At 31.3% G+C, this 13698-nt stretch overlaps 1 protein-coding gene across 1 annotated transcript; it reads right to left on the bottom strand.

Moving 5' to 3' along the window:
- Positions 1-1933: 1933 nt before the first annotated feature.
- LOC101254091 (disease resistance protein RPV1) lies at positions 1934-11804 on the bottom strand. The gene is made up of 5 exons (XM_004239319.4): positions 11180-11804; positions 6214-7321; positions 5212-5595; positions 2657-4255; positions 1934-2566 (listed from the first exon to the last, which is right to left on the bottom strand). Exons 1-5 carry the CDS (start codon positions 11665-11667, stop codon positions 2048-2050), a joined length of 4098 nt encoding a protein of 1365 aa, XP_004239367.1. The 5' UTR covers positions 11668-11804; the 3' UTR covers positions 1934-2047.
- Between the last annotated feature and the right edge of the window lie 1894 nt (positions 11805-13698).

Raw genomic sequence — 13698 nt, 5'->3', positions numbered from 1 at the left:
CGAATAATTTTATCCTCATGTAAGTACACTTCGATATCAATTGTTCTCCATATCTTTTTCTTCAAAATCACATAATAAAATCAATTCTGGTGAAAAAACTATTGCGATCTCTTTATCAAGGTTATGAGTATTAGTACAACAAAGTGGTAATGATAAATTTGTTGGTACTATTTGATCTTGTAATATTTGTACCATATTTCGAATGATGTGAGCTTTGATTTTGGGTCTATGGTGTAAAAATTTCCTTTAACCCCATATTCGTAGGAATAATTTAATTTTACAATTAGGACGATATACAGAGACTATGATAAAAGTCAATAAAGTCGGGATCTATTATTAGAGAATTATATAACTTGGAGCCACACTTGAAACGCATTAAAAGTTTTCTTGACCCCATATTCGTAGGAATAACTTAATTTTACAATTAGGACGAAATTAGAACGATATATAGAGTGACTATGATAGAAGTCAGTAAAGTCGGGATCTATTATTAGAGAATTATATAACTTGGAGACGCACTTGAAATGCATTAAAGATTTGACGCTGAGTCCGGAGAATATATTAAAAATAATATCTTGAGGAATCTCCATGAGAAAGGCCATCTCTTATGTTCAACTAATGTGTATGTATCATTATTTCATCCATTTAAATTAAAAAAAATCCATATACAAACCTTATTGGAAACTAATTGTTTTTCTCCTTTTCCTTCTAGAGCTTATATTGTTTGTTTATGTACGATTACCATAATTCATAAAGAACTTAAAAATAATAACGTAAAAAATATTTTAAAAGGAAAGAAAGCAAAAAACAAAATAATAATAATAATAATATAAAAACAACGTAACAAAAAAAAAGTACTGTGCAATAGTATATGATAAAGAATTTTATACTTTACGTTCCAAACAAACTAGAATTACTCAAAATAATGAATTTCAATATACAGAATAAAGTCAAATATTTGAAGATTAAATTTATATTATGTTTGGTTGAACTTTGGAGGAATAAATTTAATTTGGAACAAATTTGTACCTTCGACCAAATAAAATATAAGTTATTAATCCCTAAATTTCATACTTTATTCCATTAAACTCGATATTATTTTCTTCTAAGTGAAAGCAAATATGAATTAGTAATATATGAATATATAATCTCTACATAAGTAACTGAAGTTTCTGAGTTGGAATATGAAATAAATTGCATATTAACTAGTTATATTTGCTAATTATCACAATCAATCCATCTGCACAAATTTTTTAATTCAAATTAATCTTGTCAAGCCACAAACGAAGACGAAGTATTTAATATATATGCAATAACTAAAAAATTAATATTCTTCGAATAATCAACTAATCAAGCTACTAAAATTTCCTATCATAAAATCTTCTTTCAAAATTATTATGCATAAATTTATTGTTGTAATAACCAAAGAAAATAGATATGAGGAAAAATTATGTGCAGTTTTAATGCCTCGCCATGACTTTCTTTGTGCTTAGAGTGAAATGTTAGAATCAACGAGTTGCTAAATTAGTAAAATTACTTTCTTTTTTTTCTTTAAAAAAAAGGATTAAAAAGAAATATAAGACAAACAAATTGAAACGATGAAAGTACATGACTATGAATAACTAATTTTTACCTAATTAATTCCTACGTAACTCTAACCAGCAACCAAACGACCCCTTAAATTTTGGAGTTTGGAATATGAAATATATTGCCCAACAACTAGTTAGAGTACAAGTTATCACAATCCATCTATCTTCAACAATGTTTAAGCTTTGCCAAGCCACAAACAGAGAAGAAGCATTTAATATATATATATATATATATATATATATATATATATATATATATATATATATATATATATATATATATATATATATACACACATAACAACAACAACAACAATATGTTTGGTGTAATCTCACAAATGAAGTCGGGGAGAGTGCATACTTTTATTTCTACTTTTAGAAGGTAGAGAGATTGTTTCTGATAGACCATCCGCATTTATAAAGTTCTTGGATTCACATCCACTCCCTGTATGCTGAATTCATTTCTGGGAATGAAAGAAGTTAGCAAGTTTCTTAGACACAGATTGCTGAGATTCATCAAACAAATCCTCATCATTGTTATCAAAGTCATCATCATTTTCGAAAACCAAGTGCATTCCATGCTTCTTCAGTTTGAGGCCATTAAAACGCGGATTCTCCCTAACTACAACCTGCAGTCTGTCACCTTCTTTCAACATAAACGTAAAACTGTGTTCTTGAAATCGACACAAGTATAGCTGATCTTCATCCGTATCAGGAACCCCCAACAAGTACAAAGTCTTTGTATGTTTAGGTTTAGCATCACCTGGTGTGGTAATCGTTGCTTGTATATCCACGATTGCTGGGACTTTGTGTCTGAAATTGTCCTCTACTTGTTGGTCTAGAGAGAGAACTATGCCAATGATCACTCCCTTGAGATCACGATGCTTACGAGTTGAGAAGTTAGGTACTTCATGAATAAACCAATCTGGAAGGTCATCCCCTGGAACACAGAGATACTGCATATGCCTTAGAGAATCCTGCATTCAGAGTTTTCGTTAACTAGATGTAGAAATGTAAATATAATCTTGACGTCTTAGAGGGTGAGGGAGGAGCGAAGAAGAAAGAACCTTAGAAATAGTCCTTTTTATAGAAGGCAAGCACGCGTTGCAACCAACTGTATACAACCTTTTCAAAGATTTCAAGCTTTCAAGGCCAGGAATATCTGTTATCTTCTTGCAATTACTGATTTGGAGATCTTCCAAGTACTTCAAATTTGCTACGCTAGCTATCTGTTCCAACGCGGAGCAGTTTGCAGCATGTAAACATACCAAACTTGAGGGAAGGTCAGGGAGAAATTTGAGCTTTCTGCAGTTTGAGAGAATCAAACGCTTGAGAACACGCAGTTTTTTCATGCTAGAAGGGAGGCTGCAAAAATCATTGTACCCGAGGTCAAGTTCTTCCAAAGCAGCCAACTTCTCAAAATCATCAGAAATATTCCCAGATATTTTCCAAGCATGAGCATCTAGGAATTCCAAGGATGAGAGATTCGAAAATGATTCTGGAAGAGTAACGCGTTTAGAACTTTCTCCATTTTCCATATCCAGCAGCAGTTTATCATCTCTAAGCTGTGGTGTCTTTCTCATCTTCAGTAGCTTTAAGCTTGAAAGCATTCCAATTTGATCAGGTAATTCTGAGACAGCAGTTTCCGTCATATAGAGGTAACACAACCTCTTAAGGCTTCCAATTGAAGCCGGAAGATGTTGAAGATTCAAACAGTTGTTCAGGTTCAGCTCCCAAAGTTTTTCCAATAAACATATCTCGTCTGGCAACTCAGAAATTGATGTATTATGTAGGTCCAAAGTAGTTAAACATGACATCTTTCCAATTGAGCTAGATAAAGATCTGATTGAAGTGCAGTACCCCAGCTCAAGAATCTCAAGGGACTCGAAGCTTCCTAACTGGAAACTTTGTTCACTAACTGAGGTCCCTTGTAGACAAAGCCTAATCAATGACGAGAAGCTATTCTTGAAATTGGGCAACTCACTAAAGGACTTGCAATTGCTGAGTGAAAGGAACTTCAATTGAGATAATGAACCAACAGAAGGTGGCAATTCTTTTATGGAGCTGTTGTCAAGATAAAGTCGTATTAATGATCTAAGATTTCCGAGGGAATCAGGAAGTGAGATGAGTCCCTTGCACATTCTCAAACTTAATTCCTCAAGATCTTTCAAATTTCCAATTGAATCAGGCAATTCCTTTAAAGCTGATCCACTAAGAGATAGAGAGCTCAGCGAACTTAGATTCCCGATAGCTGTAGGCAACAACTTCAAAGACCAGCAATCATTTAAATTCAACATCTGAAGATTCTTCAGGCGGAAGATAGAGTTAGGTAGCTCTGTTATTGCGGTACCATCAAGAAGAAGCTCTCTCAAGGATTTCCAGCCACCTAAGTCCTCTGGTAATTTTGTTAGACTTGAGCAATCAGATAGGATAAGTACTTCAAGACGTTTCAATCCAGACACATCATCTGGAAATGCCAAAAGATTCTTACAACCCTTCATGTTTAGAAGGGTCAACATAGTCAAGTCTCCAATTGATGGATGGATCTTAACCAGTTCATTGCATTCCTCAAGAATCAGCTTCTCCAATTGAAGTCCAGATAAATCAGGGATGTCCTTAAGTTGGCGACACCTACGTAGATTCATAACCTTCAGCTGCTCTGCCATCTATCAAATGAAGATTTTCTCAGTCATTGCATAAAAGCTTGCAGAATATCCCTTTGAGATCAGTAGACAGTAAAGCCAAGAAGTTAAACATTAAGGGAAAGGAGCTGATAACGCCTAGCTTTCAAATTAATACAATAAAAATTGTACCTTTTCCTTGTGTGCTTCAGCTTCATAGAGCCTGAAAAATAACTAGTCATTTACTTATAACCACAAGTAGGGTATGGGAAGGGTAGAGTGTACGCACACCTTACCCCTACCTCGTGGAAAATAGGAGGGGTTGTTCCCGAAAGACCCTCAGCTCAAGTAATACATAACAAGACAATTTTGAAAAAGACAACACAGAGAAAGAACAAGGCATAGAGAGCAGAATAATTTGGTAAACAAAGCACAAGAAACAACCGGTGGTAGCAGTAATCGTAGAACAAGAAACTATAAGAATAATGCTAATACTATCTACCCACCAAATCTACCCCCTAGGGAAGTGAGACAGCCCTCAACTACCTTCAACCCTAATTGCGACCTGTATATTCTCCTAAGGTCATGTCCTCGATAAGCTGAAGTCGTACCATGTCCTGTCTAAATCACCACTCTTCAGTACTTCTTCGGCCTACATGTACTTTTCTTTAAACTCACCTCTATCAACCTCTCACACTTCCTCACCGAGGCATCTGACAAAGTTTTATCGGCCTACCTCTACTCCTCTTTAAACCCACCTCTATCAATCTTTCACACCTTCTTATGGGAGCATTTAACAAAGCTTTTTCCTCCTACCTCTACCTTTCTTTACCTGACAAAGCTTGTGAATCTACAAATCATCTATGGATGATTAAAGGGACATGTAGTATTTTTAATTAATTACCAGCAAACAAAGTTGTCTAAAAGGAGACATGTAGTTCTTCCTACTTACCATCAAACAAAGTTGTAAAGAAGGAGATTGGTTGAACTATTTCACTTACCTTGTTCTGGTATAAATTCCACTTTTTCTTGATCCAGACCTGTGTGATCATGCTCTCCGATATATCAAGAACTGCAATCTTTCGGGACAACAACTCTGGAGGAATAACTTCCAAAGGGCAACCTTTCCACTGCAGCCACTTTAGGTCAGCAGGTAATAGCTTGAAATCTCCAACCAATTTAACATGATTGATTTGGAGGAGTCTCAGTTTGACCATGCACTGAAAAGCTCTAGTGTGAAATGTTGAACCATTTGCCGTCCTACCTAGGCCAATATACTTTTCAAGTACTTTCTTCAAAATCAAACAGATCCAGGATACTTCCTTAGGATTCTGATCTTGATTCCTCTCAAAGTGAAACACAATACCCTCAATGTTACTTGTGCCCTTGAATTTATCAAAACAGATAAAAAAATCAAGAGGGGAAGCTAGAAACAACTCACAAAAGTTAAAAGCTTAATTAAATAATGAGTGAATAAGCCAGGTGAACTGCAAAATGCTTCTTGGTTTCTATTTGAAGGTATCTTTGGCTGCAATTTGTTACATTATACTAAATTAACAAATAGTAATACACGTAGTATTTTGTGAAAGAAAATTTTTTAACTCCTATTACTAAAAGATATACAGTTGGTAATACTTTTTCAAAAGCATACCACAACTAGCTCACTAGATAAAAAGAGGAAATTATGCAGTAAACAGATTTTATACAAATAGATGTTCAAGTATTTGAACTGTGTGTAGATTAAGAACCTAGAAAAAGATAGTGAATTACCTGCTACAATCAACTAAATCACACTGATAATAGAATTTTTTACAAAAAAAAATATGTTGAAACTTCTGACCGGGCAAGCAACACGAGCCAGTAGAATACTTGTTTAGCCGTTTAACCATCATGTAGTAAACAGGAATCTCTCCAAATTTCATCTCAATGAACAAGTAGGTACTAACTTCAAGTTAAACAATACTGTAAATGCAAAAGGTGTCAACTAGATCTTAAAACCATACCTTGTAGTTATTTAGGACAGTCATAATATCATCGTGATTCCACAATCTACTACGCTTATCAACATCTCCAGAATTCTCACGTTGTACGATTTGTCTTCCCATGTCTTTGAGCTGATCATGCATCCACAAAACATTTCCATCAACTATTTTAAGAAGCGATTTTGCTGTGAGTGCTGTTATTGCAGTTTCAGCGGCAAAACCACAACCCTTAAATATTGCAATTGCATCTTCCCTTTCAAGCCTTGTATTAAGAAGAAGACATGCTAAGTCAAGAAAGATGCACCTTTCTTGTTCATCTAGAGCACCAAAACTTATTTCTAAGATATCTTGAAGTTCACCTGGACGGATCTGTCTAAACTTTTGCACTACATCTTCCCACTCCTTCAATCCTTTCTTATAGAACAATGAAGATCCAAAAATTTCCAAAGCCAGAGGTAATCCCCCACTAAGTGTTACAAATTCATTAGCAAGATCCAAAAACTTCTTCGGAGGCTGCTCTTTTCCAAATGCATGATAACTTAGTAACTTAAGTGAATCAGACAAGTAGAGCACTTTTACCTCAAAAGTGTCGTTTACAATACTTGGATCTAAGACGTTTTGATCTCTAGTGGTGACAATGATTCTGCTTCCTTGGCAAAACTGGTCTCTACCACCAATCAATTCACGAAGTTGGTTTGCATCATCCACATCATCTAGGAAAATAGCAACTCGCTCATTATTCGCAGATTCATTTATTAATCGGATACCTTTAGCAGTACTGTCTATGATAGGCGAAGCGCCTGAGTTAAGATCACAAATGAGTTTGCTTTGAAGAGTGACTAAACCATTTTGTTGCCTTGCAGTTCCTTTAACATCTGAAATAAAGCTACGTTTCTTGAAATCAACAACAAGCTGATTGTACAAAGCCTTGGCAAGAGTGGTCTTGCCCACTCCTCCCATTCCGTACAATCCTACAACTTTCACACCATTTGCTTTAACGTCGAGTAGCGTGAGCAATTGATCAAGACGAGAATGAAGTCCTACGGGGTATTTAGCCACACCTATAGGTGTATTATCAAGTTTCCCCAGAACTTTCTTGACTAGAGATTGGATTAAATCTGCTTCTTCCCTGGCACAAATATGACAACAATGAAATCAGATGAGCAAATTTTCAGCCCCACATTCAAGTATAGATTCATAATCATTTACAGGGTTTCTTTTACACAAGAATAAAAAAGGCAATATAAATTCAATTTTATTCTTTCTATGAACTTCTTTGATCCTCAAAATATCTAGAAATTTTTTTCCTCCAACATAGTCCACCAAATGCAGGCTAATTCTTCCATCATTTCTTCCGAACAGAACAGATTCGAACTTCTCTTAGAATAGTTTCCCGTGTGAAATGATGAATAGACAAAGGTGGATTCAGGATTTCTATAACATGGGTGCACCGCTAAAAAACGGAGAATTGATCCATGTTCCTCCAAGTAAATAGCTCAAAACTTATTATTCAACCAAGTGCACCACTTAGCCTTTTTGGAGCATGAGAGTCAAAAGATAACATCTGATCAACTCCTAATTTGGTAGAGATACCATGAGTTCACGTGCACCACCATTAAATTAGGTAAGCTATAAATCCACTCATTTTCATAGGATTTATATATAGGTACTATAAAGTATAAAGGATTGATTATATATTGCAATTCATCACTACATCACATAAGGTTTTTGCTCAGGTTTTCCACTTAGCTTTATAAAACTCTACTTTGTATGGAACCTATCTTTTCGGAGTGAAGGATTGTGACTAACACCCTCAATAAGTGGTGGAGTCAAAATTTTATATCAAAAAGTACTACCCTCGGTCAAGGGTAACTCCGCCTCTACGCCCAACTATACCACACCAACACCTCATAAATCATTTGTTACCTTTGGCATAACCTAGCTCATACCAACCATATTGTCTCAACCTACTCCTTCATCACACACACTATCATCCTAGAACAGACCCAACTTACACAACTTCTAAGGGGTCGTTTGCTATTGATATTAGAGAAAACAATGCATGTATTAGTGTTATTATAAATTTTTTGTTTGGCACAACTTTTTAACTATGTATAACCAATACAAAAATATCATTAGTCATACATTCTACTTTGGTATTACCATATATATAATTAGTACATAACAAATCATGATATTAACAATACAACAATTTTTGATAGATGCACAAGTATGATTTAAACACAATTGTCCCTAAAAGTATACAAAACTAAAGGAATATGGAGGAATTTTTTGTGAAAAATATTTTCTTTTTTAAAATTATTGAATGCATAATGGCAACATAACTAATCTTTACCTTATTAATCACTAATATACTCTATAATTTTTTTTATAATCCCATCATCACTAATATACTCTATTAACCATTTTTCTATAGACTCTACTAAACGACCTTTAATGTAGTATAGTTCAACTTACTAGTTATAATAACAAAACTAATGGAACAGTTTTTTCAGATGATTAGTTTACAAATATGGTCGAAGTATACATTATTTATACACTTTGTAAATATATTTAGTATAAATAGTATATACCTTATCTATATAATAATGTATATATATTTGGTAAATTAGATGATCCAATGGTATTTCTAATTAATACAATTATTAACGATTATTTCATAGCTCGAACTTGTAATGCAAGTATACATATCTAGAAAATATGTATGTGCTACCCAAATTCTTGTCGTGGCCTAAACTTCTATTGGTAGTTTTTTAATTTTATTTTTGAAACAAAAGAGTTTGATTTGAATAAAAACCGAATTTTAGTATTTATTTATTTTCCATCAATACATGGGTTTTGCTATGAACCTATAGGCTTACAACCATACCAAATAATTAGCATACATAAAAGTAAGTGATTTTTTTTAATCAACATGTCATCTAATTATAATTATGATAAATGTGATTGGATTTCTCTCCTTTTTTTTTTCTTTTTCTGTAGTATCTCCATGTTTGGCATTGAAATTGTTATAGTTCTGTTTAAAAAGGGCAGAATCAAAGTAATGGGGTTGTTTTTTATATTCATATATATATAAAAAGTTGAGAAAAATAAATTAATGAACAAACCAAACATACTTAGTAGTATATATACATTTAAATATTATTAGAACATATAAAAATTATTGAGTGAACGTACATAAAAGTGAAGCTTTAATTATACACAGTAAAGTAACCCCCAAAAGAAATGACATGGGTAGTATAAGTTTATGATAATATTCTCCATTTTTGTTGTATACAATATCAAAATTAATTGAATCGAATGAAAAGGAAGAAAAACTGAAATTATTGAATCAACACGAAAAGTATCTAATATTGATGAAAATTAACCTAAAAATCAATCAATAGTATTATGTGCCCCTACTTATGTGATACATTTTAAATTTCGAGATTTAAACAAGTCAATCTTTGATTATAATTTTTTCATATATCTTTTAAATATCTTTTTACGTAATTTACAAATATATAAATCTCATTTTAAGAAATTTGAAGATTACTGTAGCAAATTCCCGATCGAACTTAAATTGTTTGACTCTCAAAAAATAAAACGTATTACGAATATAAATTTCTTGAAATAATTAATTGATTGAATCATTCCTATAGTTCGATGCCTAAAAACAGCTAGGTTAGGACTTAGAATTATTCCCTCTGCAACAACTATTATGACATGGTTGAAATTTCAAGATTTAATCAAGTTTTTTTTAATCAAAATTTCTTTATATGTTTTTAAAAATAATTTAAACTAATTATCGTGATATATAATATTTTAACGTAAATTTTAGATATAAAAATTTTATTTTTAAAAACTTTTATATTTGAATTCACTATCAAAATTTAAAACTTTGAATCTCAAAATTCTAACTAAATCGCGTAAAATTTTCCGAAGGTGTCTTTTGATTGCCATGAAAGGATAAGAACTTGACCATCAATAACAAACAAAGCAGAATTTGATGAATGTGAAAGGAGCTAGGCTAATTCGAATTTAAAATTTAAATTTTATGAACTTAACTTCTAATAATTTTTGAAATTAATTAACTTATTCTATTTCTAAAAGTTATGAATCGAAGTAAATGTACATGTATTAATTACTTATGATAACGTATATATATTATATTATGAAAGGGAGTTGGATTAGCTTATATAAATTAGAGGTGGGCATTTGATTTTTCGATTTGATTTTGCACTATTCGATTTGAATTTTGATTTTTGATTTTGTAAAAATATAATTCAATCCGATCAAAATAAATTGATTTGATTTGATTTTGCTCTATTCGAATTGACTTTTTTTGATTTGGTTATTCGATTATATCAATAATTAATAACATAATCAAAGTATAATATAGAATCCCTTAAGTATACTTTCTAATATAAATCATAAGAAAAACTTAACCCATGATACTTAAGAGTTAACTATTATATAAGATATTTAACGATAAAATATAAATATAATCATCGTGAATGGCAATAATCAAAAATGGACAAAAGTGATTAACTCCGGCTTAGTTTATAGCCCATATATATATATATATATATATATATATATATATATATAATTTTAATTTTTTCGATTTTTTTTTTTTAAAAAGCGAAATCAAACCAGAAAAAAATCAACTCAAATGAAAATTTTGTTTCATTTGATTTGATTATTTGATTTAACTCGAGTGCACACCCTAATATACACTAATCAACTTTTAAACATATTTAGATTAACTTATCTATTTTTAAAATTTTATATCGTATTTTCTATCATTCGTTATCATGATAAAAATTTTAAGTAACTTATCAAAATTCAAATCAAATAAAACTCCATTCACCTATTTAATTTTTTTTATATATAATTTGTATTCTTTATTGAAAATTTTAATTTCGCTACTGTAATTTATTCGAAAAAACTAAATAGGGATGAAATTGAAGTGTACTGTACGTACCAGAACCTAGAATCCCAACCGGAGGTATTAGCAGCTTTCGTCAAAGCATCTCTCCACCGTGAAACCTTCTCCGGCGCCGCCTCCAGCAAAATCTCATGCTCGTCAAAATGCTTCGCAAACGTACCTTTCTGTTTCCGCACATTCGACGGGTCAACTTCATAGAAAACCGGCAACAATAGCTTCTTACAGTCCCAGATCTTCGCTAGTTCTTCGAGGCACCATTTCGATTCAGCATAGTTCTCCGAAATCACAGCGATCGAAGCCGCTGAATCCTCAATCGCAGCTACTAGCTTCTTCGAGATCTCTTCACCGCGATCCAGATCTTCGTTGTCGATGAACGTCCGTACGCCGTTCCGTACGAGTTCATTGTAGAGTTTCCCAGTGAAACCATGACGAGTGTCTTCTCCTCTGAAACTCAGAAATATATCCCATCGGAATCTGTGCCCTGAGGTCATGGACCACGCCTCCTCCTCCTCCTCGTCCGCCATAGCCGGAAATTCCCTTTTTTCGTTTCAGCTCTGTACTGGAACTTGTATGTATTGTTTATATATCGTACGGTTTACGGTTACAGACCTGTCAGCGGGAAAATCATGAACGGTTCATAAAGTTTTTGGCATAATAATGCGTATTTTAATTTAGCTTCAGCTAACATATATACGAATAATACATATATTAAACGAAAAATATAAACATAATTTATCACATAAAATTTCATGTAGTATAAAATTACATTGGAAGTCAGCTAAAATCAAATTAAATGCATAGGTATAATTAACTAGTGCATATAAAAACGAAAAATCCTAACACTATGTGCAATATTTCCCTAATATTGTTCGTAGACATCTCTAGAATTTCTCAAACAAAAAAAATATATAATGTATTACTTATATATTAAAAACGAACATGCAAATATAAATATATATTATATATATACATCAAACAAATTATGAGAATTTTTGCTAAATTATCCTTTTTTTTAGGGTTTATTTATTATGATTAGTGTGTAAATCTTCAAACTTAAATATAGTTGGAATTAATTTTATTCAAATGGTTCTCATCGCCTCGTTGGTACCTCTGTATTTACTTCTATGGAGTATTAACTACGAAACTTATTGATAATTTAATTTATTATTGATTCATATTAAATAATACAGTAACTAATATATTTTGATGTGAATCGTTAATTTTTTTTTTTTATAGTAATGGTAGTTTGTATCCATTGAATAATATCATATAATCATTTCATTCTTATCATGTCACTCATAATCTTTGAAATTCATTTTTCAATAGTCCATTTGTACTATGATATTGGTGTAAAATTTGGAAATTTAATAAAACAACTTGTGACCATTTTAAATAATGAATGTCAACGGTTAATTATTAAGCATATCACAATTATGAACTGAGAATAAAGGACAATACTCGTTACAAGAAGTATGATTTATTTAAGCTAGTAACCTACTTCCCCCGTCCAGAATTGTTTTTCATGTTGCGCTTATCGAAAGTTAATTTAACTAATTTTTAAAGATAAATTAAATTATATTAATTCGATATTTTAAAATAAAAAAAATTAAATATTCTAAAACTACATGAAAAGTACTACAAATTATAACTTTTGGCAATATTAATATGATGAAAAAATTCATCTTAAAATATTAATCAAAGTTTTTATAGTTTAACTCTAAAGATAGAAATTATGACAAACAATACCGGACGGAGGGAGTAATAATTAATATCAAATATGATAATTCAACGAAATAAATATGAAAATAACAGACAATGTCATGGTGCTAGTTTCCAACTTACTTACACTAATATGAAATAAATAGATTTGATAAATATTTGGAATAGCAAATTTTTGTATGCTTAGAAAATATTAAATAAAATTATTAAGATTTTTTTTAATCTGCCTATCTCAAATTTGTCTAGTACTAGTTTATTATTATTATTATTATTATTATTATTATTATTATTATTATTATTATTATTATTATTATTATTATTATTATTATTATTATTATTATTATTCGTAAGATCAACATTTTAATTTACCTATGAATTCACATTTATTTATTGGATATGGTAATTGAAACGAAAGTTTGAAAAAATATAACATTACACGCCAACTATATTCATCGTACAAATAAAAAAATTTAAAATATTACTATAAAATTCCAAAATTAAATCGTCAACCTTGTTGAATCGATCAAGTTATTTAGTAAATTTAAAATTTGTGGTCCCTTCTCAGAGAATCTTACTTACCAATTAACTCTAATTAAAACATAGTACTAGCAAAAAAATTAAAACAATTTTAAAAGTCAGTAATGTCAATTTCCCCCACAATTAATAATTAATTTTTGTTGTTGATGTTTAGCTATTTGTATTTTTTTTTATTTAAATGTCACGTCTCTAAACATTTGACATGGTTTTATTAAACACCATCTGTAATTATTTTTAGGAAATTGTTTATATTTTTTCGTCCTTTTTTCCCTGTAAAATAAATAGATTTGACAGACGTT

Source organism: Solanum lycopersicum, chromosome 5 (assembly GCF_036512215.1).
Source record: "Solanum lycopersicum chromosome 5, SLM_r2.1".
Taxonomy (NCBI): Eukaryota; Viridiplantae; Streptophyta; class Magnoliopsida; order Solanales; family Solanaceae; genus Solanum; species Solanum lycopersicum.
The sequence above is the reverse complement of the archived record's forward strand: the minus strand, read 5'-3'. Positions and strand labels throughout refer to the sequence as shown.